The 15810-nt window shown below is 40.5% G+C and overlaps 2 protein-coding genes across 3 annotated transcripts in view; one reads left to right on the top strand and one right to left on the bottom strand.

Moving 5' to 3' along the window:
• The window catches only part of LOC126190781 (leucine-rich PPR motif-containing protein, mitochondrial-like), a 185958-nt gene extending 176939 nt beyond the window's left edge, over window positions 1–9019 (bottom strand). The window contains exon 1 of one of the 2 annotated variants that reach the window (XM_049931322.1): window positions 8668–9019. In XM_049931322.1, coding sequence (XP_049787279.1) covers window positions 8668–8834 — 167 coding nt within the window. In that variant the 5' untranslated portion in view covers window positions 8835–9019. The remainder of the gene's footprint in view (window positions 1–8667) is intronic. The other variant, XM_049931323.1, reaches the window with a different exon arrangement.
• A 115-nt stretch (window positions 9020–9134) lies between these two features.
• LOC126190783 (uncharacterized) overlaps window positions 9135–15810 on the top strand; it is a 62094-nt gene continuing 55418 nt past the window's right edge. Inside the window, exon 1 of the mRNA XM_049931324.1 lies at window positions 9135–9384. Within this exon, the coding sequence (XP_049787281.1) occupies window positions 9272–9384 (113 nt within the window). The 5' untranslated portion in view covers window positions 9135–9271. The remainder of the gene's footprint in view (window positions 9385–15810) is intronic.

The raw sequence follows: 15810 nt of genomic DNA, 5'->3' as shown, positions 1-15810 counted from the left end.
TTGAGACGTTTGTATTCCTTTTTGCCTGCTTCACTTACTGCATTTTTATATTTTCTCCTTTCATCAATTAAATTCAATATTTCTTCTGTTACCCAAGGATTTCTACTAGCCCTTGTCTTTTTACCTACTTGATCCTCTGCTGCCTTCACTACTTCATCCCTCAAAGCTACCCATTCTTCTTCTACTGTATTTCTTTCCCCCATTCCTGTCAATTGTTTCCTTATGCTCTCCCTGAAATTCTGTACAACCTCTGGTTCTTTCAGTTTATCCAGGTCCCATCTCCTTAAATTCCCACCTTTTTGCAGTTTCTTCAGTTTTAATCTACAGGTCATAACCAATAGATTGTGGTCAGAGTCCACATCTGCCCCTGGAAATGTCTTACAATTTAAAACCTGGTTCCTAAATCTCTGTCTTACCATTATATAATCTATCTGATACCTTTTAGTATCTCCAGGGTTCTTCCATGTATACAACCTTCTATCATGATTCTTAAACCAAGTGTTAGCTATGATTAAGTTGTGCTCTGTGCAAAATTCTACCAGGCGGCTCCCTCTTTCATTTCTTAGCCCCAATCCATATTCACCTACTACGTTTCCTTCTCTCCCTTTTCCTACACTCGAATTCCAGTCACCCATGACTATTAAATTTTCGTCTCCCTTCACTATCTGAATAATTTCTTTTATTTCATCATACATTTCTTCAATTTCTTCGTCATCTGCAGAGCTAGTTGGCATATAAACTTGTACTACTGTAGTAGGTGTGGGCTTCGTATCTATCTTGGCCACAATAATGCGTTCACTATGCTGTTTGTAGTAGCTTACCCGCTCTCCTATTTTCCTATTCATTATTAAACCTACTCCTGCATTACCCCTATTTGACTCTGTGTTTATAACCCTGTAGTCACCTGACCAGAAGTCTTGTTCCTCCTGCCACCGAACTTCACTAATTCCCACTATATCTAACTTTAACCTATCCATTTCCCTTTTTAAATTTTCTAACTTACCTGCCCGATGAAGGGATCTGACATTCCACGCTCCGATCCGTAGAACGCCAGTTTTCTTTCTCCTGATAACGACATCCTCTTGAGTAGTCCCCGCCCGGAGATCCGAATGGGGGACTATTTTACCTCCGGAATATTTTACGCAAGAGGACGCCATCATCATTTAATCATACAGTAAAGCTGCATGCCCTCGGGAAAAATTACGGCCGTAGTTTCCCCTTGCTTTCAGCCGTTCGCAGTACCAGCACAGCAAGGCCGTTTTGGTTATTATTACAAGGCCAGATCAGTCAATCATCCAGACTGTTGCCCCTGCAACTACTGAAAAGGCTGCTGCCCCTCTTCAGGAACCACATGTTTGTCTGGCCTCTCAACAGATACCCCTCCGTTGTGGTTGTACCTACGGTACGGCTATCTGTATCGCTGAGGCACGCAAGCCTCCCCACCAACGGCAAGGTCCATGGTTCATGGGGGGGATGGAATGTAGTTGAATTAAATCTGGTGATGCTGAGGGAATTAGATTAGGAAATGAGACACTTAAAGTAGTAAATGAGTTTTGCTATTTGGGGAACAAAATGACTGATGATTGGCGAAGTAGAGAGGATATAAAATGTAGACTGGCAATGGCAAGGAAAGCGTTTCTGAAGAAGAGAAATTTGTTAACATCAAGTATTGATTAAGTGTTAGGAAGTCCTTTGTGAAAGTATTTGTATGGAGTGTAGCCATGTATGGAAGTGAAACGTGCACGATAAATAGTTTGGACAAGGAGAGAATAGAAGCTTGCGAAATGTGGTGCTACAGAAAAATGCTGAAGATTAGGTGGGTTGATCACATAACTAATGAGGAGGTATTGAATAGGATTGGGGAGAAGAGAAGTTTGTGGCACAACTTGACTAGAAGAAGGGATCGGTTGGTAGGACATGTTTTGAGGCATGAAGGGATGACCAATTTAGTACTGGAGGGCAGCGTGGAGGGTAAAAATCGTAGAGGGAGACCAAGAGATGAGTACACTAAGCAGATTCAGAAGGACGTAGGCTGCAGTAGGTACTGGGAGATGAAGAAGCTTGCACAGGATAGAGTAGCATGGAGAGCTGCATCAAACCACTCTCAGGACTGAAGACCACAACAACAACAACAACAACAACAAGTCAAAGAAGATGTGGGGTCTCGCAACTCTGGATAGGCAGTTCTTCGTGAAAATATCACTTTGACCAGCCACCAACACCTTTATAGGTAGTGGCGGGATATCCACAGTCTTATCGTAGTTCAAATGGAGACCTGACTCATCATCTTTGATATGTACAATTTGAACCTGGCTGCCTGAACTGGAATAGACTACAGATTGCTATAAGGACTATTTATTGCTGTGTTGGTGACAACTTTGTGCAGACTTCGGAATTTCTGGTTTCATTCTTCCACCATCAAGTTTGCTCATTCATGTCGACCCATCTCGTTCAGCTTTTTGTGAACTGTAATTTATTCTGTGGGTGTTTAATTGTACATTAATAAACAATGTACACGCTGTTACACAGGAACAAAACAAGTATGTCCAAAATTGTATCAATGTCGTAGGCTATATATATGATACCATAGGTGATAAGTCACCATTCAACATTTCAAACATTCTGTGGAACCTGTGTTGTCCAACATCTGTCAAAGCTTCAAGAGCCACTAGAAATATATGATGATTCAAATGTCACAAGTGGGAGTCCTTATTTTTGTAACACTTGATAGTGAGGACAGTGGCTATGATAAAGATTTAAGTTTGTTATGACTTGCATATCAAGAACTTTTGTTATTAATTGCTGTTAGTGCAAAGAAACTATTACTTTTACATTACATGTGGCAAAGGCCTTATTGACCATCTCCTTCTGTCAAATGCACTGTTTGTCCATTTGGTGTTGATGTTCATCCTAGCTGTGTCCTCCCAGACGTTATCTCACCACCTCGTCTTCCTCTTCCTCTCGTTCCATCTATTGTTCCGCAGAATGCTGTTTCGGGGTACTGTATTCCCCATCATTCTCATTATACAGCCTGTCCACTTCAACCTTCTCTTCTTTGGCACTTTTATGATATTACAGTGTTTGTATAGCTCTCTTAATTTTTCATTTTCTCTTATCCTCAACACCATAGTATTTTCATCATATAGGCGTACAGGTCAACAAATTTTCCATGGAATGTTTCTTTCAAATATTAACAGTTTTTCCTCATCTTTCTTTGTAAATATTAATGCTTCAAATCCATATGATGTTTCCAGTATAATAGCCAATTGATACAAGCAGATTTTGGAGTTAGTACCGAGTGCTCTTTTATTTAAGATTTTGGTAAAACTACAAACTGCTTTGTTTGCTGTTGCTAGATGGGCAACTATTTCTATACTTTCTCTATTGTTGTTGTTATATAGACTCTGTAAATGCTTGAAGCAGTCAACTGTCTTTGAAGTGAATCCATCTATGATGCAAATAAACTGCCAAATCAAAAATTCCAATTTTTGGCAAAACAGAATTTCCTCATACTGCACTTATTAGTGTGGGAGCTAGTAAGTGAACAAAAAAGGTGATAAATTTTACTTAGGTACACTAAAAAGGCACTGTTGTGTGAAAAACTGCTGTTTTTGTTCCGATTATGCCACAAGCTGAAGTAATGAACTAAATTGGTGCCAAGGTCAGGACTCGAACCCATGTCTCTTGCTTACTAGGCAGATGTGCCATCATTGCTCTACCCTGGCATTAGGACTGACATAGCTGCACTGACTATCCTTGTCAAGTGCCCTCCAGAACACAAACTTCAATTCATGCCTCAGCCCATCTAGATTTTCCCCTTCTTGCATCATCAGTGTTGCCGAGACACTCTGATATTGGAATGGCAACCTAGCTTTGTACGTAATGGGGAAATCCTGTGTATATTTTGGGCATAGGTGATATACTGATCTGATGGAATATACTTTCTTGGAAACATACTGAGTCTCAACTTCATCTTTGAGAGGATAGAACCTAAAGTAACAAATTAACATTTGTACCAAAGTTGAGATTTGGACATGGTCTCCCACTTACTAGACAGATGTGCTATCCACCACATCACTACTTTTTCTCTTCCCTTCAGTGTATTTTGACACAAATAGGAATGAGTTACAGACAGATGTTTTGGAACATCATGAATAATATGCTATAGTGGAAATAGAAATGAGCCATCAACTAAAATTATTCTTTTCTGTTTATCTACATGTAACTATGTTGGTGTGAAATGCCAAGAGAAGCTTTTGCACCAGTCAGTCAGTGGAAGCATGTTCTAAGAATAATATCAAGAAACAAATGCAGGAAAAATGACTGCAATTAGCACAAACAGGGGGGAACACACGAGACATGGAAAGTTATTGTTCAGGGTTTCATGGCAACTTGTCGATGTATTGCCAGTTGCCTTTTGTCTCAAGATCTTTGGCCAATGTTTGTTTAACATATTTTCCGCCATCTCAACAGCATAAATGGCTAGTATTGTCAAATGTTCACCCTCCATTGCATGAATAATGAACACGAGTGGCTGGCAAAACACCAGAAAAATTGTTAAGCAAATCCCAGCAAAAGATCCTGTGACAAAAGCCGACATGCAATACAACAAAAATTATGATACGTACATGACACATATATATTGAAGTGACATTGACTGTGAAAAAAGGAAGGAGTGTATGGTGATATGAAATGTCTCTTGACCCTTGTTTTGTATTTGGTTCCAAGTTAGAAATCTGAATTGTTGGAGAAGAACTTTGCCTTGAAACAATATGCATATGAATGTTTTACTGTGAATGATGTGCTTTGAGTGCAACTTTCTACACCAAGGGGAATTTTATGTTACAATTTTGGTCTCCACTACATCAAGTCACTTATGCCTATTGCAGTTACAACACTGTGCTCTATATGGAAGAGAAAACATGTTCCAGCCTCTGGTGCTGCCCAGTAGCCAACCCCTCGATCCAAGCACAGAGATGCTCACTGACAATACATAGCCTGGAGGAGAAAAATTACTAAAAAAAAAAAAAAAAAAAAAAAAAAAAAAAAAAAAAAAAAAAAAAATACTGAAGCACCCAGAAGGGGAAGAGGAAACAAAATGGAGCTTCACGTATTTGGAGGGTATGTGATGTTATAGCATTTATTAGAAAATCGGCATCAATGGAAGTGTCCGATTCCACCCATCTGCTTTGACCCATGACATAATGGTGTTAACATGAGGTTGAAAAAGAGTTTCAGTGGCTTGTTTTGGTTTCATTCTATAGTAATTGTGATGTTTTGTGTGTTGTATATTTATGGTAGGTCGGCTGTGTTTTAATTGATGTAGTGAATATGGGGTATTTAGGTTTCTGACTTGCTGGGATTCTGGTTCCAGTTTTCAGAGTTGTAGATGGTCATTATTTTTTATCGATAGCTGTGGTATAACTCAAGTGAAATGTCCAATTCCTGTGGTTTTAATTGGTATAGCAGAATGTTGCAATTTAATTTTTTTTAAGTTATTTGTTTTGGGATGGTATTTTTTTATTGTTGCTTATTTAGCTTGTCCCCACCCTCAACCCCAATTTTCCACAGTTATCCAGTTAATTTAATGTTATTTTTGGCATGAGATATTATTGTGTCATGTTTATTTTCGTCTGTGTTTGTTGGTGTGTGTATGTAGTGATGTCATCATTGTCATTTTGTATACACTGGTTTCACGAGTTGAAGCAGATGAGTGGAACTGGATGCTTCTGTAATGCTGAAAATCAAAGTCAAATCTACAAAGATGAGCATTGCCCGGTTGAACAATGGCGTATAATATTGTCACATCAGAGGTAACATATGAGGACATAGAACTTCCATGACGTACAATCAGAGTTCACTCAATCACTACCAGCCATGGGCTGAAGTAATATCCGATGCCTCCCAACACAATACTGGCCCATTGGAATAATGGAGCCTCACCCCAAGTCACCATCACACTCACCGATGGTGGCCATCCAGAGTAGTGAAGAACAGCGATTCATCACTGAAGACAAAGTGACACAATTCATCAGCAGTTCATGATGTGGAATGATACAGAATGTTGCAGGGAGTTCATCACTTGTTCTTGGACGGCAGGTCCAGACATGACGGGGGTTATGATGTGCTTACATGCACAAGACAACTATCCTCCTTTTTAGTGGTAAGACGTGGTTGACCAAAACCATGAAGACGAGGCCCATGTAGTCAAGTCATTGGGACACTCTCTCTCCAAATGCAAATCTGGACAATGCACCATTCAACCAGCCGGCCAAATGGAGACACACAATGAGGTTCCTTTCAAACTGTTGCCACATGCTGATAATGCTGCCTCAATCGTGTATGTGGCATATCTCTGTTGTTGACTGTGATCACTAAACATACAATGTTGTTCACGCCTTCTACATACCCTACCAAGCCTGGTAACAACTCAACATTTATATCTATAATCTGCAAACCACCATGAGGTCCATGGTAGAGGGTACATCCCAGTGCACCAGTTATTAGGCTTTCTTCCTGTTCCACTCACATATGGAGTGTGGGAAGAATGATTGTTTGAATGCCTGTGTGTATCCAGTAATTATTCTAATCTTATCCCCATGATCCCTGTGTGAGTGATACGTAGGGAGTTGTAGTATATCCCTAGAGCAATCACTTAAAGCTGATTTTTGAAACTTTGTAAATAGACTTTCTTGGGACAGTTTATGTCTGTCTTCAAGAGTCTGCCATTTCCTTCAGTATCTCTGCAACTCTCTCCCATGGATTAAACAAATCTGTGACCATTTGTGCTGTCCTTTTGTGCTTGCATTCAATATCCCCTGTTAGCCCTATGTGGTATGGGTCCCACACTCTTGAGCAGTATTCTAGGATGAGTCACATGAGTTATTCGTAAGCAATGTCTTTTGTAGACTGATTGCACTTCCTCAGTATTCTACCAATAAACGGAAGTCTACCACCAGCTTTAGCCATGACTGAACCTGTGTGATAATTCCATTTCAAATCCCTAAAGAGTGTTACACCCAGGTATTTGTATGACTTGGCCAATTCCAAAATTGACTCATTGATATTACAGTCTCATGATACTAACCACATTTTTTTTTTATTTTATTTTTTTTATTTTATTTTATTTTATTTTTTTCATTTTGTGAAGTGAACAATTTTACATTTCTGAACATTTAGAGCAAGTTGCCAATCTCTGCACCATGTTGAAATCTTATCAAGATCTGACTGGCTATTTATGCAGCTTCTCTCAGATAGTACTTCATTATAGATAACTGCATCATCCACAAAAAGCCTGGTTTTAGTATTAATATTGTCTATAAGGTCATTAATATACAACATGAACAGTGAAGGGCCCAACACACTCCTCAGGGGCACACCCGAAGTTACCTGTGCACCTGACATTGACTCTCCATCCTCCCTACCAAAAAGTCTTCAATCCAGTCACAAATTTCACTTGATACCTCCTCTGCACTCTGGTGGAAAATCTACTCATTTACATACCCACCAAAGATACATATGTGTTCAAGGTTACATTGACATCCTACTATGTCTTCTGGTGCTTCAATTTCATTTTCATACAGTGTACATATAAAAATAACTGTTCAACAGATACGCTTAATTTCTTTGGTCATAAGTAGTTTCATGGTTGATGACATTATCAGGCACTTGTGATCACTGAAGCTTGACAAGCTGCTGTTATACTACCCAAAATAAACTCTTTCAATAACAACCTGACATAGTCAACTCACAAGGTCAAATGACTCACTAACAATTTCCAAACATAAACATTACAAATAAGAGAGCACCACCAAATACAACAATGCCTTATCCTAACCCAACTGGACACAAAAACACACACACTATGACGTGATGCCACAATAACATTTCAGGTAAAGCAGACGGGTGGGATTGCCTATTTTGGTTGAACCGACCTATGAATTCTGGAAATATGAACAATGTTTGAGACCATGGACCATGAGAGTGGTTGAGGAGTATCTTCTCATGACTGTGCGGTAGATGCGCGCGAGTGTGTGTGTGTGTGTGTGTGTGTGTAGACGCTTGAAGACAGGTGTCAACATTTCCGCAAAACCCTTCTTACAAAGTTTCAAGAACCAGTATTAAGTGGCGAATTTGCGAACGAATCTAATTAGCGCGAAGACGAAATTAGACTAACTGCAACAGAAACAGAGGAACCGAACTCGAGCGAATGCAACGGGATGAAACTTTACTATAATATCTGTTGATCCACTGTGAACATGGGACAGTGGCTGGTCAAATATTTAACGAAATTTGTCAAATAGCTTTGCAGTTGAAACGTTATTTTATTTTCGCTACCAGTTTCGGAAATTCATTACGCAACCTTCAGGCCCCATATGCATCTGTCAAAATCAATCGATATTGGCATAGGCCTACTGGGACCATATGTTTTTGGATGCTGGGAAGAAGTCTCAAGTGCTTCTTTCGAAGACTTCCGGATATCCAGAAATATATGACCCTAGCATTACTACCGCAATGAGCTGCCGAAACTGGTAGCGAAAATAAAAAAAAATGTTTGCAGCAATTTGCATCTCATTTTATATATCTTGATTTGCACAGTATGCATGTAGACGCATTGTGGAAAATAAATTATGTAACCATTATATTACAACAGACCTTCAAACTTACATTAACGTAGACGTAACGTAACTGCGAGATGCTAAATTTTTAATGCAGCTGTTTATCGGCGGAGTTTGTAAGATTCTGGGATATTGTTGCAATGCACGCGCTCGTAAGCAACGACCAGTTGCACGACTTGCTATTAATCGTCGCCAAAGCGTCACTCGAAACATCATAACGGAACTGAAAGATGAATTCAAAGGAAAGCAGCTAACTTGCTTCTTTTTTATCACTAATTAATAACTACTTTCATTCGTTAACTACGCATGACTGTATGTCTGCATCACTTAAGTGTTTACTGTTTACTTCGATGCCGGCGACATCAACGAAGCACGCCTTGCAAGCAACGCCACCCGTTTGAGGCCTAGTATCTCTGAAGCAATTCTACATTTCAATTGTTATGACCAAAATAATGTGTTTTTAAAGTTTACTATAAATTATCATTGTTTTTCTTAATTTTTAATCCACTTCTGTAGAATTTGTTAGTTCTACGTTCTTTTTGCTCCCATCAAAGATGCTATGAGTAGAAGTAGATTGTACGTTTTTACAAAGTGCGCGCGTTTTATGATTGTTTACTATTTCAGTATTTCTGGAGAATTTAAATTGTGTTGCGATGGATGAAAGTAAAATGGTAAATACTGGTGACAAGAGACCTGAGTGTGTGAAAACACAGTTATTTCGAAGAACCATGGAAAGCATTTTTAAAGGAATTTGCAAGGATATCGAGTAAGCCAACTCAGTGCATATTTCAAACAGAGTTCAAGCTTCAACACCTGTTTCATGTTAACTTGCCCCAAAATGTTGTACGAACACTATTCACACTTGTTGCTGCCAGTTTCTGTCATTGCCTCAAACTAGAACTCTTTCTTGCCTGCATATGGCTTGTCTGTTTTGTTATTTACCATTGCTAGCCATGTCCACCAGTTTTGTTTCCCCAACGGATATGTTTTTTTCCGATATAAAGTACCTATCGTGAATGCTTTGCATTTAATCAGTTTCGCGTAGCTAGTAATCCACTGACTAGTTTCTTAGATAAACCAGATGATGTATATCACAATAATATCAAATAACGTGAGTCGTAAGTAAAGTCCGGTTACAATGCAGGTGTTTTGTCATTCAGTGCCGATATTATCGTAGATCTCCTTAGAGACTTTCTGCCTAAAGTCCACGTATTCAGCGCACTTTCGTGTTCAAAGTAAGTAACTGTTTTTTCTGTTCGATGGCAATTAGCTATAATAGCCCAAGATTATCACGTTCACGGCAATGTATTTTAGTGCCTACATTTACATGTTTGGGACATCGTTAATGGAAAATATGTTTTTACATTTGCACTTGTGCCACATTTGTGAGAACATTTTCGCATATTATTTCCGTTGTTGGTTTTGAAATGCAGTCTAGACATTTTAGCTCAAGCCGCCTCCGCGCCCCCCCCCCCCCCCCCCCCCCGCATCATCATGCCTTCCTCCTCAGTTCTTGATTTGATTCATTCATTAATTCGTCCCGTGGATCACTTAAGTTTATACGATGGGTATGGGATAAAACAATTGTAATATACAATAAAAGTTATCATAACTGCAATTTACAGGTTAAACAAAAATTACAATTAATAAAGTATAACAGAATGTGTAAACAAACTGAGTTGTCTGGAATTTCAACACGAATATCTTTAATAGTTACAATTGAAATTGGACATGTACTAACAGAAATTGATTTAAAGACTTAGAATTTGGTAGAAAGGAAACCACACTAGATACAGGTAGGCCTACAGAACAAGCATTTTAACAGGGACTTGATGCAAACTCCTGCAATGTCAATTCATCTACATATACATAGATACTCTGCAAGTCACCCTAAGGTACATGTTGTAGGATACTCTGTACCACTACTTGTCTCTTCCTCTCCTGTTCTGCTCACAAATAGAGCGAGGGAAAAGTTACTATCTGTACGCTTCCATATGAGCCCTAATTTCTCATATCTTACCTTCAGAATCGTGAGGCAGTTGGCTTCAAATGCTGGTTCTCTCTGAGTTGCTGAAGCATCTCCATAACACCTACATGTTGTTCAAACTGACCAGTACCAAATCAAGCAGTCCGCCTCTGAATTGCTTCGATGTCTTCCTTCAATCCGACCTGGCATGGATCCCAAACACTTGAGCAGTACTCAAGAATATGTCACACTAGTGTCCTTTATGCTCTCTCCTTTACAGGTGAACAACTCTTTCCTAAAATTCTCCCAATAAACTGAAGTTGATCATTTCCCATCTCTACCACAGTTTTCACATTCTTGGTCCACCTCCTATCACTTTGCATTGTTACACCCATATATTTAAATGACTTGACTGTGTCAAAGTGGATGCTGGTAATACTGTATCTGAACATTACAGGTTTTTCCTTCCTATTCATCTGCATTAGCTGATCTTTTTCCACATTTCGGGCTAGCTGCCATTCATCACACCACCTGGAAATTTTGTCTAAGCCATCTTGTAGCATCCTACAATCACTCAACTTAAACACCTTATTGTATGCCACGGCATCATCAGCAAACAACCACAGACTGCTGCCCAACCTGCCCACCAAATCATTTATGTATATAGAGAACAACAGCAATCCTATCTCACTTCCCTGGGGCACTGCTGATAATTCTCTTGTCTCTGATGAACACTCACTGCCGAGGACAACATACTGAGTTCTGTTATTTAAGAAGTCTTTGAGACGCTCACATAGCTGTGAACTTATTCTATATGCTCGTATCTTCATTAACTGCCTGCAATGGGGGACTGTGTCAAATTCTTTCCAGAAATCTAGAAATGTGAAATCTGCCTGTTGCCCTTCATCCATAGTCTCATTATATCGGGTGGAGAAATGTAGGGTCCCCCTGAATAGGTCACTGCGGAGACATGGCTTAGCCACAGCCTGATGGATGTTTCCAGAATGAGATTTTCACTCTGCAGCGGAGTGTGCGCTGATATGAAACTTCCTGGCAGATTAAAACTGTGTGCCTGACCGAGACTCGAACTTGGGACCTTTGCCTTTCGTGGGCAAGTGCTCTACCATCTGAGCTACCGAAGCACGACTCACGCCCGGTACTCACAGCCTTACTTCTGCCAGTATCTCGTCTCCTACCTTCCAAACTTTACAGAAGCTCTCCTGCAAACCTTGTGTGATTGGATTGAAGAGTTCCTAGATAACAGAACGCAGCATGTCATTCTCAATGGAGAGAAGTCTTCCGAAGTAAGAGTGATTTCAGGTGTGCCGCAGGGGAGTGTCGTAGGACCGTTGCTATCCACAATATACATAAATTACCTTGTGGATGACATCGGAAGTTCACTGAGGCTTTTTGCGGATGATGCTGTGGTATGTCGAGAGGTTGTAACAATGGAAAATTGTACTGAAATGCAGGAGGATCTGCAGCGAATTGATGCATGGTACAGGGAATCTCAGTGTAGACAAGTGTAATGTGCTGCGAATACATAGAAAGAAACATACCTTATCATTTAGCTACAATATAGCAGGTCAGCAACTGGAAGCTGGGAGTACACATTAGGAGTGATTTAAAATGGAATGATCATATAAAGTTGATCGTCGGTAAAGCAGATGCCGGACTGAGATTCATTGGAAGAATCCTAAGGAAATGCAATCCAAAAACAAAGGAAGTAGGTTACAGTACACTTGTTCGCCCACTGCTTGAATACTGCTGCGCAGTGTGGGATCCATACCAGATAGGGTTGATAGAAGAGATAGAGAAGATCCAACGGAGAGCAGGGCACTTTGTTACAGGATCATTTAGTAATCGCGAAAGCGTTACGGAGATGATAGATAAACTCCAGTGGAAGACTCTGCAGGAGAGACGCTCAGTAGCTTGGTATGGGCTTTTGTTGAAGTTTTGAGAACATACCTTCACCGAGGAGTCAAGCAGTATCTTGCTCCCTCCTACGTATGTCTTGCGAAGAGACCATGAGGATAAAATCAGAGAGATTAGAGCCCACACAGAGACATACCGACAATCCTTCTTTCCACAAACAATACGAGACTGGAATAGAGGGAGAACCGATAGAGGTAATCAAGGTACCCTCTGTCACACATCGTCAGGTGGCTTGTGGAGTATGGATGTAGATGCAGATGTACAAATAGCAATCTGAGTTTTACATGAGCGATGATTTCGAAAACCATGCTGATTTGTGGACATAAACTTCCTTGCCTCAAGAAAGTTTATTATATTCAAACTGAGAACGTGTTCAAGGATTCTGTAGAAAATAGAAGTTAGGGATATTGGTCTGTAATTTTGTGGGTCCATTCTTTTACCTCCCTTATATACTAGAGTCACCCGTGCTTTTTCCAGTTGCTTGGGACTTTTGGTGGGTGAGAGATTCACGATAAATGCAAGATAGATAAGCAGCTAATGACGTAATGTAGTGTTTGTAAAATTGAACTGTGATTCCATCCTGACCTGGTGATTTATTTGTTTTCAAATCTCTATGTTGCTTCTCTTTGCAAGGTATGCTTATTTCTATATTGTCCATATGGGAGTTTGTCCAACAGTCAAATGACGGTATGTTTGTTTTTCCTGCATGAACGATTTCTTGAACATGAAATTTAAAACTTCGGCCTTCATTTTGCTATCTTCAACTGCATACCAGACTGGTCAACAAAGGACTGAATGGAAGCCTTAGACTCGCTTAGCAATTTTACATTCGGCGAGAATTTTCTCGGGTTCTCTGCCAGATCTTTTCCTAAGGTGTGACTGTGGTAGTTGTTGTATGCTTTGCGCATATATATTTTCACAGACACACAAATCTCTACAAACCTCCTCTTGTCGTCATTAGTGCATCCCCTTTTGAACCTAAAGTGCAACAGACTCTGCTTCCTCAGCATCTTATGAATTTCGTTATTAAACCCTGGTGGGTGTTTTCCATCTTTTATCCACTACTAGGCACGTAACTCTCCAGGCCACGATTTACAGTCTGCTTAGACCGTGTTCTTAATTTCTTTACATCCATCTTACTGGTACTAAGTGATGCCAGTTCACTGTCTAAGTAAGATGTTAATAACTGCTTCTCTGCTATATCTAGCAAGAACACTCTCCCAGCTTTCTTGACTTATTTATTAAGTTTCATATCATTATAGCAACTTTCGTAGTTGCTATTAAGACATCATGATTGCTAATCCCTGTTTCTATACTGACATTGTCGATGAGGTCTGCCCTGCTTGTAGCTACAAGGTCTAAGATATTTCCATTGTGTGTGGGCTGCCGAACTAACTGCTCAAAACAATTTTCAGAAACTGTGTTCAAAAGTATTTCGCATGACTTATCAGTCAGTAGCAATGAATCCATAGAGATCCCAGTCTATACTCGCAGGTTAGTCACCTGCAACTAGTATCGCATGATCTGAGTATTTACATACTATTGACCGTAGACTTTCTTTGAATGACTCTAGAACTGCCACAGCGGAATCAGGTAGCCGGTAAAAACATCCAACAATTAACTTAGTTTAAGCCAACACTTCTTATATGTGACCAGATTTCTTCACTGTCACACTCAACATCGACATCAATAGAGAAAATATTTTTGTCAACAGAAATGAAAACTTCTCCTGCAATGGCCTCTAATCTTTCTTTCCGATATATGTTCCACGAATCACTAAATATGTCGGAGCTTTCTACTTCTTAGCCAGCTTTCAGTCCCAAGAATAATTGGAGCACGAGAAGTTTCCTGGAAGGGCAGTAAATTCTGGGACTTTACTATGAATACTTTGACAGTTTACTGATAAAATTGTAACAGTCAAAGTGACTTTACTTTTTGAAAGCCGTTTGACATCCTTTGGTGTGAATCGTCTGGTGAGTATTCATTAGAGCATTTCAAACTACAGCCTAGCCTAAATATCCACAAGTACTCTGCTATCAAAGTTGCTTCTTCCTTTGTGTAGTTCGCCTCTGACCTATCAAGGGGAGTCCTACAAATACCCACACGATAACGCAGGTCTAGAAATCTGCAGCCAAGACCATTTGGTTGAGACCCTCCTTTTGGCTCCAAACCAAAGGACCCAGGTCAACTCTGGGATCTATGCTGCAAATTAAAAGCTCTGCTTGCACCCTGCAGGTAAGGTCAGGAGTCTTCACCACCTCTGCTAGCTGTCTGTACAGACTGAGGATCACCTCGGAACACATGGGACTGGTGTCATTGGTGTTGACGTGAGCCACAATTTGTAGGCGACTGCAACCTGCATGCTTGATAGCAGACATCGAGGCTGCATGCACATCTGATGAGGCCCCCTGGCAGACATACTGAGTGCACATCGGCTTTCTTTTCAGCCCTGAACACTATCTACCTAAGGGGCTCCATAATGCACCTAACATTGGAGCTTCCAATAACCAGTAAACCCTTCTGCCTGTGTGCCTGCTCAGACCATGTGAAGGAGTGGCCACCTGTCCACTCACAGGGTGAATGGGTGAGATCAGGTGGCCACCTGCCACTCACCCTGCTGTGAGGACGGATCCTCCATGTTGTGTGCACTAGGAGATGCCTCGGAAGCAGAGCCTGTGGACAAAACAAGTGGCACCTGAGGTGTTGCATGTGATGCACCAGATTCTCCACCACCTTACACCCCAAGGCAGCAGCCTAATGGTGACTGACCGTAGCCAACAACATGTTCAGTAGTTCGTGAACTGTGGCCAGATCATCCTGCATCCACACATGGCATGCTCACATCCTACCCATCCTAGAAAGACTTTGTTTCTGTCTGGAAACAACAATTCGATCCCACTATGTCAGTGCAGATTTTGAAGGTCCAGATCCATATCTGGGGTCTGCTGTCAGGTAGACCTTTGCACTTTGAGGACACTTGGTAGTGTTCTTTCCCAGTATACAAAAGTCATTTGCCACAGTGTGGTGACACCTTGTTGCAGTGTAGCAATCAACATAGATGTGTACATGAAACACCCACTCAGAAGACATGGATATGGACCCAAAATCATGCATGCAGCTTTTCATCTACAAAACCCCAAGTTTTGTACTTCTACAGAACTCGTCTGTCCATCCGCACCATGAATCGTGTCTGATTAACCAATGGCTGGAAATGAAAGATTACTTTGCTTTTATGACTGCAGTATGACTACAAACTGAGATGGTTACTGCACGTACAGCAGCTCAATACAA

The sequence above is a fragment of the Schistocerca cancellata genome, chromosome 6 (genome assembly GCF_023864275.1).
Source record: "Schistocerca cancellata isolate TAMUIC-IGC-003103 chromosome 6, iqSchCanc2.1, whole genome shotgun sequence".
NCBI lineage: Eukaryota > Metazoa > Arthropoda > Insecta > Orthoptera > Acrididae > Schistocerca > Schistocerca cancellata.
This window is presented reverse-complemented; position numbering and strand designations above follow the sequence as displayed.